Source organism: Mixophyes fleayi, chromosome 10 (genome assembly GCF_038048845.1).
Source record: "Mixophyes fleayi isolate aMixFle1 chromosome 10, aMixFle1.hap1, whole genome shotgun sequence".
NCBI classification, from domain to species: Eukaryota; Metazoa; Chordata; class Amphibia; order Anura; family Limnodynastidae; genus Mixophyes; species Mixophyes fleayi.
Genome location: NC_134411.1, coordinates 34,149,041 through 34,173,194, shown reverse-complemented (window position 1 = coordinate 34,173,194; position 24,154 = coordinate 34,149,041). Strand labels below are relative to the sequence as shown.

The 24,154-nt window shown below is 39.2% G+C and overlaps 1 protein-coding gene and 1 long non-coding RNA gene across 3 annotated transcripts in view; both read left to right on the top strand.

Annotated features, from left to right (window-relative positions):
• LOC142103963 (uncharacterized) overlaps positions 1-6,258 on the top strand; it is a 55,665-nt gene extending 49,407 nt beyond the window's left edge. For both annotated transcript variants that reach the window (XR_012679475.1, XR_012679474.1), the window contains exons 3-4: positions 3,678-3,731; positions 5,393-6,258. This is a non-coding gene — a long non-coding RNA (uncharacterized LOC142103963). The remainder of the gene's footprint in view (positions 1-3,677; positions 3,732-5,392) is intronic.
• A 6,420-nt stretch (positions 6,259-12,678) lies between these two features.
• Positions 12,679-24,154, top strand: part of HSD17B12 (hydroxysteroid 17-beta dehydrogenase 12) — a 43,777-nt gene continuing 32,301 nt past the window's right edge. Inside the window, exon 1 of the mRNA XM_075188369.1 lies at positions 12,679-12,939. Coding sequence (XP_075044470.1) covers positions 12,762-12,939 — 178 coding nt within the window. The 5' untranslated portion in view covers positions 12,679-12,761. The remainder of the gene's footprint in view (positions 12,940-24,154) is intronic.

The window sequence follows — 24,154 nt, the reverse complement described above, 5'->3', positions numbered from 1 at the left end:
CATTAGAGAAAACTAAATAAAATAAATTCAGTTAAGTAAAAAAAAAATGTATGAGTAGCTTTAGCTAATTTACTTTTTTTAATGTAGTACATTTGTCTTTCTTGTATATTATTTATAAAACGTTGTACGTTTGAAATTATCATTTGTATTTTGCTAGGAAATGCCCTATAAACTGGCCATCTAGAGATATTAATTTCTATACCATCTCTCCATACTTTCCCAGAATGTAAATGATATAAAATGAATGTGAGGAACCATGCAGAGTTTCCCACTAGTAAAATGACCAATATGTAAAATAAAATATATATTTAACCCATCAATGACTAAGAAAGGGTTACCTCCTGTTTGCATGAGCAGATCATTTGCTAAATAGACGTCATAGACAATGCTATTGTTCTGGGTAGTTACAGTTTGTGATTCCAGGGGCTGATAAGAGTTATTGTACAAATATATATGTATAATATATCACAATCTTCATCACAGAGCATACTGTAATCGCATTTGTTGCATTGCAGTTGGTGTTAGATTTTAAATCTTACATTAAATGCATCTGTTTGGCAGTAATATATGCAGGAAACTATAAACCTATTCAGTATGCAGTCATACTGACTTATAATGTCTAACATCTGATAGAAAACTAACTTTACTTCTTTTGTGGACAAAGGGAGCCTTTTTGGAAGTTTGAAAATGATGTTAATAAAAAAAATATATATGTGATTGAGTAATACTTAAATGCTGTTATGCGTAGCACTTAGAAAAAAATATAGAAGTAATGTATTTCGGCCTAATATAGTATGACAAAACATGTCTAATATTTTAACCCTCTAAATTCAAGTCTAGAGATAAAATGTTATTTTGTTATTAATTTTTGCATGGTGCTGATGACTTTTTTTTAAGCTGTGTTGGCTGTTTGATCTCAGATTAATGCTTCCAAACTGATCTGTCAATAAAGTAATAATTATCAAATTGGTTAATTTGTTGGCGGCTGTTGCATTAATTGTGTTGTTCTCTACCATGGGGTAGAATGCATTTTATTTTATGTATCTAGTTATTTTTTTCCTATGGGTGTCTAGCAGTTTACAGCTGATCACAAAGTAGTAGGGATGAGTTAATTGAAAAAATAAATAAATCTGTGATCTGCTTGTTGAATCCTCCCATCTGTAAAGTGATTGCAAAAAAAATATTGCTGGAGAATCCTGTATGTTTTTGGTGGACGTATGCAAAGCTTTGGACAATCTATCACTGTTCTCAACTTGGGAAGTTTTTAAAAAAAATACTTTATATCCTCAAAATCCATGTAAATATGAATTTAAGTTATCGTACTTTGGTATTCAAATGTTTCAGTTTGGTGCTTGATTTTTAGAGGCTCTGTTTAAGCTCTGGTTTACAAATTGGACAGAAATAACCAATTTTAATGTATCAATTAAAAGAGGTGCAAAATGTCAGAGATTGGGGGCCGCATACAGAAACCACAGTGTTGTTTTTTTTTTCTAAATATTTTTTGCTGCCAAATAAAAGCCTTAGGCCTCCTTAAAATACAAATCTTCTTGTATAAACATATCAAATGACAATTGTATGTTGTTTTTCTTACGAAGCTGATGCTGTCTTTTATAATTATAAATACGTCACATAGAAATATATTTTGTGCACTTGTAACCACGGCCTAACGTGGACAATCAACTCTTGACGTTAAAATATATCGGTGGGAATTCCTAAACATTGTATAAATCTATTTTTAGGCTAAGAGACGCTACCTTCGCACTCCGTGCAGTTGACCCATCGTTTTCCGATGGTTCAAAATAAATCCGGTGAACGTTGGGTGCGTAGTTTGTTGCATAATAAAACATTGATAGCGTTTCTGTTTTGTAAAGGAGTTTATGTTGAGAAAGTGTTGATGCATTCGGTACATACAGAATTAATATTTGATATGACAATGGTTAAAACATGTTTTGGGAACATTATAGACATTCATGTCTTTATATATGAAACAAAGGAAAATACTTGCAATGTACACACACACACACACACATATATATAAATATATATATATATATATATATATATATATATATATATATATATATAATTATTTAGCTGTAAAATGCAAAACCAACTGACGTCAGTACCTGTTTAAATGTACAATAAAGTGAATGTTTCAAAATTGGTCAAAAGAAAAACTGTTTTTTTTTTTTTTTATTCATAAATATGTTTTATTTTAATTGTTGCTGGACACTAGAGGCTTCACTATTTAATCAGAGTAATAACTGTACTACAGCTAACCATTGAATCGATCTGTGTTGGTATTTACGAAGGCATGTAAAGTATTTCTGTGACGCTACCAGGAAAACATGTTGCATTTGTTGTATCACGGTACATGGGAAAATATTAGATTGTAATAAATTCCTTAGTTTACCTTTGCCTGTGCTGATATGTAGGTCATGTCTGCCTCTGTGTATACATAGTAACATTAGTTCCAAGTGGTTGGCTGAATTCTGCTGCCCTTTTCCATTGAAGAAAATTGTACAATGTGGAAGGGGACCCTGAGGAAATAATGTACATTTTAATGAATGGGTTTTGGACGTCCTGCAGGAAGTTAGGGTCTGAGTGATTGAGAAACGATTGGATATAACAGTAGTTGGGTTTGGGACTTGAACGGATTTGTGTTTTTTGTGCTAAATTAAACTATTTAGTAATATAACTTATATTAAGACTTGTTAAATGAAAAATAAACAGAGGATGGCTATGTAGAAAGTGTGTACGTTGCTGTAACAATCTACCATCAGCCTTGGTGTAATGTATGTAATGGTGGGGATTGGGTATCTGAACGTATGCATTTTAGGGATATTTTTTTTATAAAATAAACAAAAATACCCGTACTTATTTTTATTTTTAAATATTAAAAAAAATTGTTTCTGAAGTGGTAGTAGGAAAATCTTAATTTATTTATGATTAAATATATACTATTAGGTTGAGATGCAATGAGAATAAGTAGGCCACGTGTGCAAACAAGTGCTGGTGATGGAATTTAAATATTATATGGTCACAAGACTCTCTAAATTTTTTTTATTCTATATCTACCAGCAGAGCATTATATATTATAATATATAGTTATATATTATCCCTCGGTATAACAGAATTGCTACATCTGCACCGATTATTTTAGCACTAAAGGCCCATCAGCAAAGTGTGATGAATGTGATATATTTCTGGCATCTATATTTTTTTGTATATATGTATATATATATATATATAGAGAGAGAGAGAGAGAGAGAGAGAGCAGAAATAAAAGTAAAATTTTATTTGTCAAACATATGGCATCTGGAGTCAGTATAAATATATTTTGTTAGTGTGCAGAGAAACATTTATCCATGTATGATTTGATGGTGCATGTCTAGAAAAAAACACACATGTATATTTTGTACATGTACAGGGTTCTTGTGACGCAAGAGCTACAGAGGAATGAAAGGGTTAAGGATGTGGTGATCCATTTGCATGCTGGGAGTTGGAGGCGCTAGGAATGATGGGATATATTCCTGCAGTGTATCCCCTCCTCTCATTGGCTGGTCAGTCAGCTGCTCTGCTGTGTTCCCATGTACTGATCAGAGGAGAAGCTTCAGTATAGACAGGATGGATACAATGTTGCAGGATTCTGATTTCTCTGCATTGTTTTGGCTTAGGTCTATTGATGTAACCAGTGTGTCCTGTGGTTCTGTGAAACAGATGAAAACCAGGTAAAGTTACATCTCTCTACTGCTTCTATATTATACATTGTCTCTCTGAGGACACTGGTACCATTACTGATAAAGTGATGGGAGTGATATCTGAAGAGAAATACAATCTCACAAGTAAACTGATAGATCTCCTGTGACTCTAGCTGTTGTGGAACAAGTCCAAGTGTTCAGGACATGCTGGGACTGTTAGTTCCACAAAAGCTGGAGAGCTAGCTGTTTTATATTGTAATTTCAATTTTTAACGTGAAATGCAGTGTCTTCTAATTGCCTGAAATAATGTCATGTAAGCTTATATCAATCTGTATGTATGTATACATGCATGCGTGTGTGTGTGTATGTATATATATATATATATATATATATATATATATATGAGATGTACTCAATTCAAAACATCATTACTGTGCAAGGTCCACATTAAAAGAAAAAGTAAATTCATATTTGTTCAATAAACATAACAGATCAGCATTTAAAATACATCACAGAATAATGCCCGATGATCATATCAGCATATTGTGCGCGCACATGATGGGTACATGATTGATAAATTATTCCTCATTCTTGTCTGGTTAACCTCCCCAGGCACTTACTATATGCAGGTTACTGGGTCTTTTTTTTTTTTTTTTTTTCAAAGAACTTTATTTATGTTTTTAAATACAGCAACAGTCGCCATTGTCCAAAGTGGTAGTTGTACAAGCAGGTTTAACTAACAAACCACAACGTGAACCAGGAGTATATAGTATTGGACATTGATTACAGCTTGTACCTGCGACTGGCACTGATAAATAACAAATGCAAAATCAAACTTGGTTTATTGGACTTTAGACCTAAGTCTGCAGATCATTGTATAAAGTGCAATTATATTTGTATTGTTTTGCAACAAGCTGGAATATCTCCTTGTGATCACTGAGTACTATTTTGGGAACTTGCTTCTTTGTTGTGTAGCCTGCAGGAAAAGAGACAACACAGCTTACACATGACAACCATTACTTTAAATATTAATAATTTGTTTAAAGCTGGCCTCGCACCTGCTGATGTGGTTGATCAATTTTGCAGATTTTTTTTTCTTTCAAAATTTGGGCATAATGTATGATCCGGCTATGATGGGAAGTACTGTATGTAAAGGTGACTCGATAAGACAAGGTCTTGTTTAATGTACACATTTTAAAATATAAGCCCACACTATATTGCAATGTAATATATTTGTAGTGCTGCAGTAACGAGCGGAGTGAGGACAATTGCTTTGTACTCTTCAGCGAGTGTCTTCCTGCTAGATTCCTTTAGTATAAGATGTCTTGTTCTGGGGTGCATAGATAGGACCAGTGGTGGAAGTGGGGGGTAAACGGTGAATACCATGCCGTCAATTCTCTTACTGCCTTCATCATATCACTATTATTTTCCATTCAGTTACATTCCCATTACATTTTCCATAACGCCACTTCTAAATATCCACTTTGACCCCTGGCCCAGCGCACAGACCCCGAACCTTTGTGGGTGTTATCAGTTTCCGTTAAAAAAAAAAAAGCAGGTTACATTATTATTTTCATTCATTTTTATCTAAAGTAACATTAAGCACTATTTAAAATTTATAGGATAAAAATTGTGCATACATCAAAAATGATTAATGTATATATTTTTTATTTTTTTTTATCTCTTAACAGTTTTTACAGAATGTTGGAGAGAACGCAGTCGACCGATTAAAAAAAAATCTTATTTTTTTTATATTATTTTAAAAGAGTTGGATTTTTGTGGACCGTGACTGAAAATCGGACGTGCACATACGTGTTTGGAATTGTGGAGCATGCGGACTTCCCTGTGTCTTGTAGGACTTTTGCCATTTATGGATAGTTTGTTTTACTTCCATTCTACGAAAACTGGGGACAGTTATTCATACAGCTGACTAGTCAACCAATAATACAACACTGAGAATGCGCTGGTCATATGAATGTGGATTCATCACCAACACACAGTGGAAGCAGCCATCTTGAAGCTATATTCATGGCAATGCGGCCTATCAATTTACGTTGCACCTCGCGTCTAGGTCTTCGATGGGTCCTGGTGTGCTCTGGACAGTCCCTTTTTTTTTACACCCAAAATCTGTAACTTCCCATGATGCAAACTCGTGATCAACCCAAATTAACAGGACAATGGGAAAAGGTCCTATAACTGTTTTACCCTAACTGGGGGTGGATTTTATGGCCTGAACAAACTTCTTGTCACTGGTTCCGAGTGAATTGATAGGTCACATCCTCATGAATATTGGTCCAGCCCACAAAATGGCTGCCCCCATTGTGTACAGGCAGCTGGTCAGCCATTCTGCTGAAGTGGCTCAATGTGCCAATGACAAGTACGTATGTCAGTTGGTTGTGATATAAAACAATTGTAATAAAATGATAATCTGCAGACACAAAGTAGTTGTGTTTTCCTCCTACACGAAGGGGTTTGGTCTTAGTCTCCTCGATAGTAATTGACTATCGCTCAAGCCTTGCTTGTGATCACCTGAGGAAATAAATAATATTTTTTTATATTTGTTCTGTTTTTTTAGATGCTAACAATATTTTTCACATAATTCAAGTTAGTGATTTAAGACTATTATGTGATTGCTTATAAGGTTTCTTTATCCTATCTTCCTACCCCCTGCCCCGAGTTTTGAAGATCAGTGGATGTAAATAGGCATTCGACTCCTGTGCAGCCCTTTACCCCCAATGCTCGCCTTACCCCAATGCTCGCATTACCCCAGCCATCTTCTGACCCCCCCCCCCCCAAGCAGGGGCAAACGCAGGATTTGTAAAGGGGGGTTTCCACACCACGCCGCCAGTGGGCATGACCAGCATACATGGGAGCGTGGCTATAATTTTAGACAGTGCTTGGCTGCTCTCCAACTCTTCCTATCCCCACATGGGCAATGCTGCGTGGACTACTGTTAGGCGTATCGTACATTTGGTCAATATAGAAAAATAGGGACATTGGCAGGGACAAATTGTACATGGACACCCCTGAAAATTCCGGACAGTTAGCAACTATGATTTTGACATACCAAATCCTACAAAATTGTGTAATGTGCCAGTTTATGTGCTTGGTAGGGGCCACAGAATGCCCGTTGAATAACAATAACAGAGCAATCTTCTAATACAATACACTATTATATGTCAACAGATAACTTAACGGCAAAGGAAATTTTGATATTTATGTTTTAAAGCATGTCGTGTCAGATGTTCCTTTCAATTTTGCTATAATATTATTGCTTCTGTTCCTATATTTCATTACAATGATCTGTGTATTGCATTTTTGTTACCTATGAGACTGCAAGTGAGTCAATCAGATCTATGAAGCTTTAGGCTTCTCTGCGCTGATTTGCCTTTATATCCCCTTCTACATTTCTGCAATTTAAATAACATGCACTACCTTCATGGAATTAAACATGGCAGCTTTCTGGGTAGACAGCATACAGGTGAGAGTTTGTATAATTCTTCCTCCTGTGTATAACATTAAAGATAGAAAAGGAAGGCCCAAATTGAAGTATGCTCCAATCCCTATGTCTGTGCCCATCTTCCATCTACATTGCAATATTACGAGCTGCAGATGCAAAGATTCTAGAACAATAATGGGCAGCACGGTGGCTCAGTGGTTAGCACTTCTGCCTCACAGCACTGGTGCCATGAGTTCAATTCCCGACCATGGCCTTATCTGTGTGGAGTTTGTATGTTCTCCCCGTGTTTGCGTGGGTTTCCTCTGGGTGCTCTGGTTTCCTCCCACAATCCAGAAACATACTAGTAGGTTAATTGGCCCCTATCAAAAAATTGACCCTAGTCTCTCTCTCTATGTCTGTGTCTATCTGTATGTTAGGGAATTAAGACTGTAAGCTCCAATGGGGCAGGGACTGATGTGAGTGAGTTCTCTGTACAGCGCTGCGGAATTAGTAGCACTATATAAATAAATGATGATGAATAATGATTGCCATTGTGATGGGGGCAAGAAGCAAGGCATTAGTATTGGGGTTACTTTGTAAATGTTTTCACCAAAGGGTTCATGCAACACTCTAATTCAAAAGAAATCTATTTTACCAAATGAGTTTAGATGTAACAAGCCATTTTATATGTTACAAGAGAAGTTTACGTATAGCATTTCCAGTGTATATAAGTGACATTCCTTCTTCCCGGTTACTAAAGATCAAAAGAACGTGGGGACCAGATTAATATCACATGGACTTTGAGATCTTTTGTTAAAAAATAACTACGTTTATCAGAGAAAACTGAGATATTGAGAGATACTGTTGTACTCTGTCCGGCTTACATCAGCAGTTCTGTCAGGATCTATAAGAGAAGCGTTTCCATGTCTGCACATCTACTGGCATTGTAGGATGAGTTAGGAGAATGGACGACGATTCTCCCTCAAAATTTCCTTGTCAAGTGATGTCACAGAAAATACAGGACCGGAAGAGACTTTCTCCTCCACACATCCTAATGAATATTAAAATAAAACTATATTGGCATGCTTTAAAACATCAAAGATTTGTGAATAACAGAAACCTAATTTTTGTTATTTTATTTTATTAACAATCATTTCATTCAAGCTTCTGACCAACATTGCTGTATGGCCGGATCATATAGTCCTCTAAGCACTTTTACCTTTGCAATCTGGCTGGACCAATATGCAATATGTGACACTTACCCTCACGTATTAAACTCCCATTGTCCTTTAGATTGTAAGCTTTTGAGCATGGCCCTGTGGGATATGCAGCTATCAGACCTCATTCAGGAAGCCCTCCCAACTTTAGCTGCTCAAACCTTTTAGTGAGCATACTTAGGGCTGTCAGCGGATCCTCCTTAGAGGTGACCGAACTGATTACCTTAATGAGGTCTGATATCCCATTGCTAACTTACTAACTTTTTAAATCTGTGATTTGTCTATTAATTATACCTGTTATGTATCTGTGCTCCTCTTCCTCCCCCTTTTTCCGACCCCTGATTAATCTGTTTGGAAAAAAAAAAAAGCCAAGAAACAACTTTGTTACTTGTTAATTGTTTATTATGCTTTTTACATCAGTTTCTTTTATAAATAAAAAGTAAAAAAATAAATAAATAAGAAAAAAATGTAATAATAGAGTGGTAGCCACTACTCGCTTCTAAAACACACATGTGATACTGGAAACTGTAATCTTGCAGCAGAAGATACTCTCTTAGTTGGTCCTCTTCTATTAGTGTAATAGGTGGTTGGAGAATGCAAGAGGCCAGTTAAGCTGGGTACACACTGATACAATTATCGTGGAGATCACACGATAAACTACCATTCGATCAGATGTCACATTAGTGTGTACACTCCCACGATCATGTTTTATCCTACCAAAGCGCATTGTATCTGTTGGTTTGGTTTTTTAAACTACTAAAAATCACTATCAGCAATGGAACGATGTCGGACAAACGTGGCAGTGTGTAGGCACTCACCACCAGCAATGTAGGCGGATATCTGTAGAGTGTACAGAGTCACGATCTTTTCAGCAGATGGTTATGAAAGATGAAGATCACAGATCTGACTGTAAATCACGTAGTTGTGTACACATGGATCTGCATGATCATCGGGACCTTCATTCGTTGGCGAAATCGTTACAGAAATTGCATCTGAAGTAAGATGCAATAGTGTGTACTCAGTTTAAGAGTTACAGTGTGTCAGTTACCATCAGTCTTGGCTCATGTACCCGGGTAGGTAAAAATACAGATAATGTTATCTCACGATGAAAGTAATAACAATGTACATCGGTTTATATGAAAAAGGAATTAAAAAAAGTTTTTAAAAAAGCAGGAGAGAAATATTTGGTCAATAAAAATTCTAATTACTGACTATATGTCTCACCACGCTGGCAGCTGTGGATCCAGAAAGTGGCAATTTCAGATCGGCCGGGGAGCTCTGCTTGTTTATCAACCAGTAGGTCCATTGAAAGTGAAGGAGGGGGAGCTGCCCATCAATCAGGGTGAAAGAAGGGGCATGACTATGCTAAATTCCCCCCCGAAAATAAAGTCTAATTCCGCTGCTGAACTCTGGTGACTTGACGACCTATATATATATATATATATATATATATATATATATATATATATATTGAAAGGCCACAAATGTGTCATTCAGGGCACATTGCTTTGAAATGGATTATACATTTGAAAAGATACATTGAATCATACACTTCATTTTTAAAGCAACATATCTATTTATTGCAAACAGACCATGACCTGCCATTGGCCAACAGACTCTTACATGAGTTAAGTCTTTAGCAGATATTCTCACCAGTAGAAGGAAGTTGTACCCATCTACCATAAATCATCCCGCCTAGGTTGGATTCGTCCACCATGGCAACACCCAAGATAACACGCTCTACATTTATACTCTAGAGCCGGTCAGATCCCCCTCTGTCCCCTCCACTGACACTGAAATGACTTTTGACAGCGTAAATTGAGGATTCTGGCAATGCAGCTTGGAGAGACTGGGTTTAGGCTTCTCCTTTCTCAATAAAGTTGTGAAATTATATTGCAGTTCCACCAAAGCAACTTTACACTGAAAACTGGGCATGGATCCCCTCAATCCCCAAACTTATGCTTCCGTAATTTGTAAAATAACCATTCAATTAAGTGCAAATCAGTAGGCAGAAGACAATAAAATGTCCATATTTGTAGATCTGCAGCTAAATATCCCAATGTGACATGTCTCCCTCACCATTATAATAAAGGAATCTGACAGATTACAAATCTTAAGCAATTTCAAAATCAACTATAGTAAATACAGTAAGCTTCCTTTAATATATCCTTAATGCAGAGGATATAAAATGCATTTGGCTAGGCTAAGAAATCGGTAGGATGTCCTGTACTGGCTACAAGAGGGAGAGATTTTTCTAAAATCCAGAGACCTCAGACTTGGGGCAAAGAAATAGTCAAAATATACAGCACATATATGGTTTTGGTTATTGTTTTACACAGCTAGTAAAGTGTATTAACGTTGTTATTTCAGAGTCATAATAATAAAACAATAGAATACCAAATGACCTGTATACAATGCAGCTCCGTTTCATGACTGTATAATGTGGAGCCACAACCAGATGACCAGTATACAATATAGTGACCAGCGTTGTAAGCAGTATACAGGGCAGAGCCAATTTTGGAGGTAAGAACAGAGTGCTGAGCTTGTGTCAAGAACATGGAATTTTAAATACATCTATTGTGCTAAAGTTTACCATGGTCTTAAAAGTCTACTCTACACTTCCCAAGTGAAGGCCTAACAGGAAGTATATATAGGAACCCTCTTCCCACTCCTCTTGGTAATATGTGTGCACCAGGGATTATATTTATCAAGCTGCAAGTTTCCGGTGGGCTTAAAAAGTGGAGATGTTGCTTATAGCAACCAATCAGATTCTAGCTGTCATTTTGTAGAATGTACTAAATAAATGATAACTAGAATCTGATTGGTTATTATAGGCAAAGTAGAGACTATTCTAATGGCCGGTATACAAAGCAGAGACCATTCTGGTGGCTGGTGTACAATGCAGAGCCCATTCTGTTGATAAGGAGACATTATGTGCCAACGCTCCTATTGCCAATACTAGAAATGATCTGTAACCACCAAATGCAGCCACCTCTAGCCCAGAAATGGGTAACATAATATTTGTCATGGGTCCCAAAATGGAAAGCGCACACATTTGGAGAGAAGCGTCAGATGACACCATGGCATCCTACCATCGACATAAACTGCTCACACTGACCAGGCCATAGAAGGCATCAGCGTCTGTCATGGCCTTACCTGCAATACAGACACCGCGAATATACTGTGACATCAGGATCACTACAAGGACGGACCATGGGGGAGAAATGAACAACTACTTTAAACTTAAATAAACGATGAGCAATAGAGCGGGAACTCAGAAACAGGGAATATGGGTCTAACGATGTATTGGACACTTTGAGTAGTTGGAGTCATATTTTGGTCATTAATATATAATTTCTTTTACTGATGAACAAAACTTTTATTTAAGATTTTTACTGACTATTAGCAAATTTACTGACGGTCTACAACCAGGCCAAACGTGCCAACATTTTAGTAAGAATTCCAGGGACACCGTGCTGCTAAGTCTACGCCATCCACGGGTGATACTGTCTCTAGGGTGCACTACAATCTCCATGGTATCATGTTTACTGAATGTGAATGTAATTTACTGTATTGCATTGTAAATACTCATCTTCCACAAATGTTATCTTATGAGGCCTATATAAATTTAGACTGTAAGAATTGCATCTAAAAAACAGGTAAGAGAATTTATATGCAATTGGTCAGGCATGATATTTTCAAAAGTAGGGATATACACAGAGGAAAAAAAAATCAGATAAAAATGATTAAATGCTGGGACTGTCCCTGAAAACATAGGAACAGTTGGTACCTATGCCATAAATAAATAATAATAATAATAATAATAATAATAATATGCCACACATAGCAGGCAGTGATAATGCCCAGCTCACCCCTCCCCTCTCCCCTTCCCCCTCCCCTCTGTACAGCTCAATCTGGTGCCACCGGCTCCACCAGTCACCGCACAGTCCATTCATAGTAACAGGATCGTCTGAGCCAATCAGATTGCAGCTTCTCCAGGCCCTTTTATGAATGAGGTCGCTTTAGTGCGGGGGCGGAGGAGACAAGGGTTGCTAGACGACAGGAACCTATTGTCCAATAGGAATGTTTCTGGCGAACAGAACGGTTGAGAATGTCACCAGGGTGTTGAAGGTGGGGTAGCCATGGCAACAGCTATCCAATCAGACTAGCAGACTGTAACGTTAAGGCGGGATTCCTTGATTGATTGTACAATCAGCCAATAAAGATTGAAGGCTCCCGGACCAATGAGAGAAGGAAGAGGCGTTGAACAGGAAAGTGACATCAGGCTCAGCCTATGGAGCGGCGAGTTGTAGGCGGGGTGGGCGTGGCTGTGTGGTGACAGTTACCTCTCACACACGGTGTGCGGCCGCTCTTCCGGGTCTGGTCACACGCACTGACGGGGACATGGCCTCAGACCTGCTGGCTGGGCTCCCGGCGCCCTGTGCCGGCTTCTTCTGGTACCTGGGGGTGCTGGCTGCCTGCTGGTGGGGGGTGAGGGCCGCATGGAGCCTGCTGTGCGGTGTCCGGGTCTGGGTGCTGGGGAGTGGAGCGCAGGTGGGCCCGAGGACCGGGAGATGGGCAGGTGAGTGTCTCCCGGAGGTCAGGGCGGGTAGTGCTGCATAGGAGGGGGCAGATGTGTCAGCACTGGCTCTGTACGGGGAGGATGGGACAGACAGGGGTGTAGGGCCCATGGAAGGAGGGGGTAAGACTATGGAATAATATGAGGGGGGGGGGTGTAGAATGAGGGGGGCAGTCTGGAATGAGGGGAGTGAGACACTATGGAATGAGTGTGAGGCCCTGGGATGTGTGAGAGAAAAGAGATAGCAGTACAGTATGGAATGAGTGGGGGAGAGACAGTATTGTGACTAGCAGAGACACAATTGAATGGAGGGGGGGGGGGGTAGTGAAAGAAGGGGATTGTGGAATGTGTAGAGGAAAGAGAGGGTGACATTCTGGAATAATATGGGGGGGACTGTAGAATGATGAGTGTGAGATGGACCCTATGGAATGAATGGGGGGGGGGGGGGAGACTGTATTGTGAGTAGCAGAGACACAATTGAATTGAGGGGGGGGGGGGTGGAAGAAGAGATTGTGGAATGTGTAGGGGAAAGAGAGGGTGAGGCTCTGGAATGAGGGGTGACAGACACCATGGAATGAATGCGAGAGAGGCCCTGGAATGTATGGGAGGAAAGAGCTTGATAGAAATACAGTATGGAATGAGTTGGGAGGGAGACTGTATTGTGAATAGAAGAGACACAATGGAATGGGGTGGGGGGGGGGGGGTGAGTGGAAGAAGAGATTGTGGAATGTGTAGAGGAAACAGAGGGGGAGACTATGGAATTAGGGGTGGCAGACAGATACCATGGAATGGATGGAAGAGATACCCTGGGATGTGTGGGAGGACAGAGATAGCAGTACACTATGGAATGAGTGGGGAGGGAGACTATTGTGAGTAGAAGAGACATAATGGAATGGGGGGGGGGGGACACAATGGGATGAGTGGAAGGAGACACTGTGAAATGTGAGTGGAAAAGTCTGGAAGTGAGGTGGGAGAAAGACATTCTGGAATGAATGGGGAGGGAGACTACGTATTGTGAGTGACAGAGACACAATGGAATCAGTGAGACACAATGGGAAGAGTTGAGGAAGAGACTGTCCAATGTGTGGGAGGAAAGAGAGGAATATGGACTCAGTGGGAGCTAAAGAAAGAGGGAAACTGGAATGTGTGGGAGGAAAGAGAGGAAGACGCTATGCAATGAGTGGGAGAAAAATAAAGACGGATACTAGGAAACGAGGGATAGAGACTGGATGGTGTGTGGAGGAAAGAAAGGGAGAAAGTATTGAATGAGTTGTGGGAAAGACTATGGAATCGGGTGGGGGAGAGGGTGACACTACATACTGAGTGTGGGGGAGACTTTGGAATGAGTGTGGAAGGAAAGAGAGGGTGAGAAACTGGAGTGAGTGAGGATAATAGAGAAGTAAAGACCATGGAATGGGTGGGGGTAAAGAGAAAGGGAGAGGCAATGTATTTGTAAGGGAGATTATTAGAATAAGTGGAGATACATGGGGGGTCTGGAATGAGTAGGGGGAGATATTATGGAAAAAGTGGGAAAGTTTGGAATGAGACACACTGTGGAGTGAGTGTGGGGGAAACACTATGTAATGAGTGTGGGGGAAGCTATGGGATGGGTGTTTGAAGGAATAATTGGAGAGAGACTATGGACAAGTGGGGTAATGAGACAGACTATGTAATGAGTGGTGAGAGAGTTTGTGGAATGTGTGTGGGAGAGATAAGAATAAATGGGCACAGTAACTATGGAATGACTGGAGGAAAAGAGAGTGAGGGAGAGAATGGAATGGATGGGAGAAGAGGGAGTGCGAATGGACAGAGAACCTATAGAGAACAAGTAGGGGTAATGCAAGAGAGGGAGACACTTTGGAATGGGTGTGGGAGAAAGAGGGTTGCAATAAGGAGTGCTCCGGGGAGAGACTGGAATTGGTGAATGGGAGACACTAAGGGGTATATTGACTAAACTGCAGGTTTTGAAAAAGTAGAGATGTTGCCTATAGCAACCAATCAGATTCTAGCTCTCATTTTGCAGAATGCACTAAATAAATGACAGCTAGAATCTGATTGGTTGCTATAGGCAACATCTCCACTTTTTCAAATCCCGCAGTTTAGTAAATCTAGCCCTAAGGCTTGTGTGGTTGGTAAGACAGGGAGGCATAATGGAACGAATGTGGAGGGAGAGATGATGGAAAGTGTGTGAAATGCGTTAGGAGAAGAGGAAGAGACTGAGACACTTGGAGAGTATAAAACGCGTTGTGTTAGAGTGTAGAGATTATTATGCATTGGGGGAGACTATATATGTTGGGAGGGTAGAGTGTAGACTCTGTCAGGTAGAGAGGTGATTGGTAATATGAAATGAGGGCGGGTCTGTGCAGAGTATTGGTAATAGACTGTAATTGGTTAGTATACACTTATTTTAAAAATAATGGGAATAATTCAACTTGTAAAGAACTTTCCAAATATTCAGTGCAAGTCATATTGTGATTTTTTTTTTTTTTTTTTTATTACAATTTTTATGAACTCTGACCCCATGTATATTACATCACAATGCTGTAATCCAGAACATGTATGTAAACGATGCAGATAACAGAACACAGCCACGTGTATAATGCTGCTCCAATTCCTCACTTAGATGTATTCACTTGGTTATGTCTGTATTTGTAAGGATCTGGTAAACTGCAAAGTCAAAATGGTATAAGTATTTTTTTAGATATACTAAACCAATACACACAACTATAAAGTTACTTTTAACATCTAAGCTTTGACATATATTTATGTTCATTCATTGATTTATATTTTTGTCCTTTTACTCAGGAAAAAAAAAATCTAATCCTAAAATTTATATACAGAAAATGCCAAAATAAGGTCCCCAGTCATGCACAGTGGTGACTGCTAAACAACTTGCAGAATAAAGTGATATAAATGTTTTTCATGTTACCATAAAGCTCTTAGTTCTAGAGACTGATTGTTAGTAAGCACGTAATAAATTATTACACATTCCGTTCATTCCTAACACCAAGACGTCTAATCCTTGATAAACTCTTCTATAACAATACTGTGTTTCATGCCCAGCATCCATTCTTTCTACCCTCCCAAATTCCTGTGATTCCCAGAAAACTAGCTACCTACCTCAAACTAAACTAAATTACTGTGCTAGATGTGTGTGTATATATAATATTATTGTACAAAGGATTAGTAAAATTCCAGTCTTGCTATGCTTTTATCTTTTGAGCTTTTTGCCCTGTATCAACCCCACTTTTGAATGTGTCTTTTAGGGCTGTGCGGGTGGCTATAGCTGTTTGTGATTGAGCACATAATAAAATAAACATAACAGACCCAAATTGCCTATGTAGTAAATACAAGTCTCTTCCTATCTGTTGGATACATTCTTTACCAGAGTGTGTGTAAAATTACCTGTATCTGAATCTCACCCTCCTCAGTATGCAGTGTTCTGTATATCCCTGGTTCCCACTGCCACGTCATCTGTTTGAAGTCAGCAGGTTTAAAATTACTAGCGAGAAAGCTATTGGTCCATTTTTTTTTCTCTTTAAACTTGGAACAATATAGTTTTATCTTCGTGCTTTGTAAGTTAACATTTCTTCAATGTGATCTGCTTCATAGCAATGAGCGGTTCCTTGGGGCATGTTACTTAGAGGAGGGTTTGTTCCAATGTGTGTGTGTGTGTGTATGAATGAATGTGTGGCAGCTGCCGAGTTTGTAAATGTATATAATATTACATGAACCCATAAATCATAAATATATAATATTCTTTTAAGCAAATCCAGAGACGTATCGGCAACCGTTTGACTTATAGCGTGAGGCTGCGTCCACCCAACTTGGCTGGAGTTGTCCTATAAATTTTGCAGTTTTCAAGGATTATCATCATAATAATAATAATAATAATATTGAGCTACTGGCCCTTAACACCATACTATCTGAAACACAGTGAGCTGGTCATTTAATGATAATTTTGCCCTCTTTTTAGCTTAAAAAGACCTGAATAGTTTTAAAAACAAAACACTATTTCGAGCCCACATACCCTAATGGGGAAGATTACCAGTGGGATTGTGCAATTTGGCTTCTCAAGTATTGAATGAGCATTGCACAGACTGGTACAACTTGCAGCCAGTTCATTTGTGTACAGAGCTCTCTAGCGCCATCTACTGACCTTTTATTTTATTGCATGGACATTATTTTTCTACTCACATCATCATCATCATCATCATTTATTTATATAGCGCCAACATATTCCGTAGCGCTTTACAATTGGGGACAAACGTAATAAACTAATAAACAAACTGGGTAAAACAGACAAAGAGGTGAGAAGGCCCTGCTCGCAAGCTTACAATCTATGGGACAATGGGAGATTGACACATGAGGTTAAGTATACATTTTGCATCTTGGCCCAGCCAGACTGCAAAGGTAGGGTGACTCATAAGCTAAATGATCCCGTCACACAACAATGTTGGTCCGGGGGTAGTTGTCTTGTGTGAAATTGTGTAACAGGCTAAAGGTAGTGAGGTTAAGATGGTGGTTGAGGAATATTATAAGCTTGTCTGAATAGGTAGGTTTTCAGAGAACGCTTGAAAGTTTGTAGAACAGAGGAGAGTCTTATTGTGCGAGGGAGAGAGTTCCATAGAGTGGGTGCAGCCCAAAAAAAGTCCTGTAACCGGGAATGGGAGGATGTAATGAGGGTGGATGAGAGACGCAGATCTTTTGCAGAACGGAGTTGCCGAGTTGGGAGATATTTTGAGACAAGAGAGGAGATGTATGTTGGTGCAGCTTTGTTGATGGCCTTGTAGGTTAGTAAAAGTATTTTATATTGGATTCGGTAGAAGACAGGCAGCCAGTGTAGAGACATACAGAGTGATTCAACAGAGGAATAGCTATTTGCAAGGAAAATCAGTCTTGCCGAAGCATGCAAAATAGATTTTAGGGGTTTGAGTCTGTTTTTGGGAAGACCAGTAAGGAGGGAATTGCAATAGTCAATGCGGGAGATGATTAGTGCATGAATTAAGGTTTTAGCAGTGTCTTGTGTGAGATATGTGCGGATTCTGGAAATGTTCTTTAGATGTATGTAACATGATTTAGATATAGAGTCAATGTGGGGAACAAAGGATAGGCGTGAATCAAGGATTACACCTAGGCAGCGAGCTTGTGGGGTGGGATTTATGGTCATGTTATCAACAGAGATAGAAATGTCAGGTATGCTCTTGTTGGTGGGTGGGAATATTATTAACTCTGTTTTAGAAAGATTAAGTTTGAGTTGACGAGAGGACATCCAAGATGAAATGGCAGAAAGACATTCAGTTACACGGGACAACACAGATGTAAATAAACAGTGGATATAAACAAATTAGTATCTATAGAATATACTATAGATACAATTTGAAAGGGTAAAATGCATTATTTGTATTTGAAATGTATCATTCACGGTTCATAATGTAATAATTTGTTCATAAAAGCCAACATAAAGTGAGTTGCAATGGGGGTAACTTTAAAAGACCATTAAACTTAACCTGCAAATTGCATTATTTGAAATATCTACTTACACCTTTAACAAAAACATACATATAAAATGTTCAGGACTTTGTAAGAACTAGGGAGACGTTTGAGGTGAAGCTGGGATCTTCTAGAGAAGCATTGTCCCTGTCTGTAAATCTGTGAAGTTTGGCTGCAACTTGTCAGTAACTAAGATAAAAAACGTTTGTCTGTAATTTTGTCACCTGACCATCAGATATCATGGCGGTCTTTACATCTTTCAGCAATGTTTTATGATCAGTTGAACTGAGCGGCTGTAAAGGATTTGCATCGACGTGTGGTGTAGTACATTGGTTTTGAGCGGCATGTATTTGCTTTGTAAACAAGATCTTGCAACAGAAATTGACAATGCTATTGAGGAACTACTATTATCAGCATGCCCTGCCAGCAAGAGTTTATTCAGTGAGCTACTAATATTTGTAGTAGACCGAAGACATGTTTTGTTATCTGAGGAATGGGAGTTAGGCTGGATACAGATTACAGGAAAATTCTCCTGATGCGATAACGTTAGCGGTTTTTATCAACATCTGAAAGTCATGATCAGCAGCTGATTCCTGTGTACGCACTATACACATTTTATAAGCTTTATCGTCAGATCTGTGCTCTTCATCTGTTATAACCATCAGCTGAAAAGATCGTGACTCTAAACTCTGTGGAGATCCTGATGGTGCGTGTGTGCACACTGCAGAATTGGAACAACATCGTTAGATCGTTTACCAAGACTTTAAGTCTGTTTATAGAATCTAATCGAGATACGATTTGCTTTGGTAGGATAATCGCTGATCGTGGGAGTGTACACACTAATGCGATATCGGGCCGACCGTTTATCGTGTGATTGGCCCCATAATTGGGTGAAAAACCTGTAGTGTGTACCCAGCCTAATGTGTCTCTTTGGACTCTTTTTGTTTAAATTGAGGACTTCTTGTTATGGACTTGGCTTGTCAACAAAAGGGTCTTGATACAATACAATGAGCGTCCTTGTTTTATTATTTAGATGGAATGGTGTTCAATTGATATCTCTCATTCGCCATCTCATGAAGGCTGCGTTTTTTTCTACGCAATTTACTTTAGGTCTCTCGGACTTCCATGTGTAAGACGTTTATCAGTCTTGAAAGCTTTCTTTCTAAATTTAAATAATACCCACAACTTGGGTGTCAGACGTTTTTGTTTTATATTTTGTCTATTAGCCCCCTGGTCTGTGTTCATTGACAAATTTAAACTATTTAAAGAGTATTTAAGTATTTGTCATTAATATAAATCACAGGCAATGTGTTACTAAGCCTAATATAAATGAATAAGCGGATGATCTAAATATCTCCATCTTGCTCTCATTTACCCCACTGCAATATGCAGCCATGTTAGGTGGGAGTGGCTTCTTTATCTCAGCCAGCAGAGTATGAGTGACAGGCGGGCAGAAATCTTCTCTGCGGATTGGTGTATTCATATGCAGAGGCGGGGCCAGTGATATTGCAAGGACTTAACTGCTGAAATTTCAGCTTTTTGTCCTGTATCCAATCCCATTAGGACACTATCCGCCAGCTGTGGCGGAAATACTCTATTAAACGTTATTTTTTTAACAAGAATATCAGGGTAACAGCAAAAAAATAAAATAAGGGGCATTTAAAAAAACAGGGTGTATTTACTAAACTGCAGGTTTGAAAAAGTGGAGATGTTGCCTATAGCAACCAATCAGGATCTAGCTGTCATTTATTTAGTACATTCTACAAAATGACAGCTAGAATCTGATTGGTTGCTATAGGCAACATCTCCACTTTTTCAAACCTACAGTTTAGTAAATATACCCCCCGGTGTTCTGAAAATCGAATCTGCAAATGTTAAGCAGGCAAAAAATAACTAACTTAACTTGTGGCACGTGGAGTCTGAATGACTTCTACTCGATTTTACAATGTGACATTTTAATAATTGCCCAACAATGTATTTTTTGTTCTTGATTCATACATTAAACTTTCAATTGATTCATTCATATATTATTTTTTTTCTCTAACTGCCATCTATTAGCGTACCCCAATGCTAACACATAGCATAATAATCTTATTTATTTATGGGCTCGACTTTATCTTCTTGTCGTGAGTCTGAGCCCTCAGCCCAATCCGCTCCTTCAGAAATCTTAACGCTTCCAGCGTGTATCTGCCTTGTGAAAGGAGAATTATGAATTGTTTTTTTCCTCTTGCACTCCTCCGTGGGTCTGGGTGCCATTCATGCGCTGGGAACATTGATCTGAATGTAATTTCTTCACTGAGCACCGTCCTCGTGTGTAAACAGTGACATGATGTGACTGAGCCCTAGAGAGGCCTGGTCATGTGACTCTGGCATTGGTTTGTACACGTGCGGCGAGGGGGGGGATAGGTGGGGGAGCGGGAGGGGGGCTGCTGTAGATTAGTGTGTACTTATGTCCATTTACTGGCCAAAGGCTCTTTCTCTATCTCCTCTTCCTGGGGAGCGAGTGCCTCACATCAGCTCTGTACTTTTCCAGAAGAACTTGGTAGAAGTGATTTCAACTAAACGTTGCTAAATCTGAATTGTCAGACGTGCATCCCAGCTAGAGAGGGGGGTGAACTTTTATTATTCCCAAACACGTTTGTGTTTTATAAACGTGAGTGAAATACACTGTTCCGCGTCGACTCTTAACGATGTATCTGATGTCAACGTTGTCCCAGCGTTATATAATTATTATTATTTTTTTTTTTTAAATGAATAAAGCTTCCGTAAATGTTTGAGGTATTTGAGAGAAGAATTAGTCCAGGGGTTAAATTCTCTACCCGCCAGATTAAATGCCAGCTTTGGCCCCTCAGGATCTCGGACGAAAAAATGAATTGTACCTTGTTTGGGCAGGGAAACGGTGCCTGAAACGTTTTGTGGTGCAGCGCGATGCAAAAACAAGTTGTGCCTTTCGTCTCTAATTTTTCTTGGTGATTTTGTCAGTGTTTGCTATTGCACTTTTTATTGTTTTTTTTTTTATTAATGGAGCAGATTTATTTATTTTAAGCTGTTCATTCACGGCTATGAGCTGCAGCCTGAGAAAACGCATGGTAGCCTGTTTGTGTGTGTGTGTGTATATATATATATATATATATATATATATAATATATATATTATACATGCTCCAGGGCCTGTTAGTGGCGTGATTCTCAGAAGACCATTAGTCTGGACCCACTCACACGCTACGTTTATAGCATCTCCTAGTCTATGGTATAAAGTTATGTGACCTCCCCAACATGACGCGTTTCGGGTCACACTTGCGCCTTCATTAGTGTTGTACGCTGGCAGCGGAAATTAAGCGCACGGTGTGGTGCATTTGAGGAACCCCAGACTGTGGAAGTGTCGCTATCTGGGGGTGCCTTACATGGGTGAGAGGATCTATGGGGAAAATCTGGTAAACGTTTGTACAGGCGGTTGTTACCTGTCTGTGGCCCAAGTCATTCTTTTGACCGCTAAACAGAATATCTCACACAGAGCGTGGCCCCTGGGGTTTATAACCGATCCTAAAGATGGACGGGAGAACGTGGGGCATTTTCTGTCATCCATTCTGTAAAAAGCTCTTCAGGGTTTGTGCATTTTTATCGTAGAGATCGTTCTGTCGTCAGTCACCTTTCATACCTGGTCCAGGAAAACGCGTGGATCAAAACCTTCCGTGTGCACAAGGCAGACGTTTCCCAACGAGAATAGATACATGCGGGTGTATGTATTTATTTTATTTAAGGTTGCCAATGTGGTAACTGGTCCTCTGTATTGGGCGGCAATCAACAAAATTGTGTTTAATTGATATGTTTGTTTACACAGAAGAAGCCTATAGCTACGTGTGGGTACAACTTTATTCAGTTTTAAAAATGTTATTGTAGTGATTTAAAATAAATGTGTTTTTTTTTTTTTGTTTTTTCACTTATCTCCATCATCTCATTGACCTGTTACTACTCACTTTGCTGCAAGTAAGAGGTACTTCCTCATCACTGATTATCTGATGAGGTCGTCTACAGGCCCGGTACCCCGAACCTGACCACCGAGCCCGGAGATGGCATACAGCGAAACCTGGCTTCTGTGCAAATATGTTGTAAAGACATAGGGCTAGATTTACTAAACTGCGGGTTTGCAAAAGTGGAGATGTTGCCTATAGCAACCAATCAGATTCTAGCTGTCATTTTCTAGACTGCACTAAATAAATGACAACTAGAATCTGATTGGTTGCTATAGGAAACATCTCCACTTTTGCAAATCCGCAGTTTAGTAAATATACCCCATAGAGGGGAAAAAAATGAAATTCACATTTTATTTTTGCAGTATTGATAACGTCAAACCCTATTTAATCCTTCATTCTGTGTGAGGATATCCTTATGTCTATCCCAAGCATGTTTAAACTGCTCTACTGTATTATCCTCTACCACCTCTGATGGGGGCTATTCCACGTATCCACTACCCTTTGTGTGAAGTAGTTTTTCCTCTGAACCTACTTCCCCCCAGTCTCAGTACATGTCCTCGTGTTCTAATACTTCTCTTCCTGTGTACAGTGTTTCCCTCCTGTACAAAATTATTGTTCATCATGACGTCACTTGTTAATATAGCTGCCGATATGACCTTACAATAGTGAGCAATTAACAGAACAATCCACACATTAGACACTTTTTCTCTCTGTCAAGTTCATCCCTATATTGTTTTGCTCTTTAGAAAAATCCTGGTCATAGTACACTAAAGCCAAAGTGTTAAATTTGTGCCCCCCCCCCCCCACCTATTGTCTATTTATTAAATTTAAACACTGCTTTTATCTGTGATTTGTTCCATATTATTATTATTTTTTTGCATCTCACTCCATAAGCAAAATTTACTTTGCTGCATTACCAGTATATTCCTTCCATGTCCCGGCTTATATATTTTTTTTTTTGAATGATCCAGTTTCCGCGATTTCAGAGACCTCTCTTCCAGCAGAGGAGAGAGAGAGAAATCTCCGCCTGTTCTCTGCAGAATCGAGGGTGCTGTAGAGAGAGGAGAATCCTGCCCTGACAACAGAAGCAGCTCCGCGCTGATTGGCGCTGGGCAGCCTATGAGGTCGGCCGTCTGCTTTCTGCAGTTTTGCACAGGTGCAAAAATAAGTTCCTGATTTATCAATGAAAAATTTTCGCCATGTTGCCTTTGAAAACTCCAAGCTGTCCCCCTTCACCCACCTCCGTGTTTCCTTACATAGGGGGGGCTGCAGAGATGCAGGATGTCTTCTGTGTCCGTGTAATGAGTTTGAAGATTAAATATTGGATGCATTAAGCATATGTTAACTGTATATCTTCCATCGCTCTCTGTATTACGTCTGACCTCTTCAGAGGGCTTAAACTGGTCTTGCAGTCGGCACCGAATACATTTTATTTCAAACTTCAATTATTTGCTGAAGTGTCTTACTTGACGAGGGTGAACTATATGCATCTTATTATTCAAGATCATATATTTATTTAATGTTCTTTATGATATGATCTTTTTCAGATGCTTATCGGATTTAAATGTCTGCTCTTTAGCTAACTGAAAACCACGGCGCCTTTTTGTTTTTTCAGTCCACTGTCGCCTCCGTTTCTGCTTCTATCTCCCACTAACCTGTTACTGCTAGTTCTGATAATCTAGGGTAGATTTGGGCATAAACTGATGTCACTATTAATGCCTTAATAACTTGAGAACCAGATATTAACTTTCC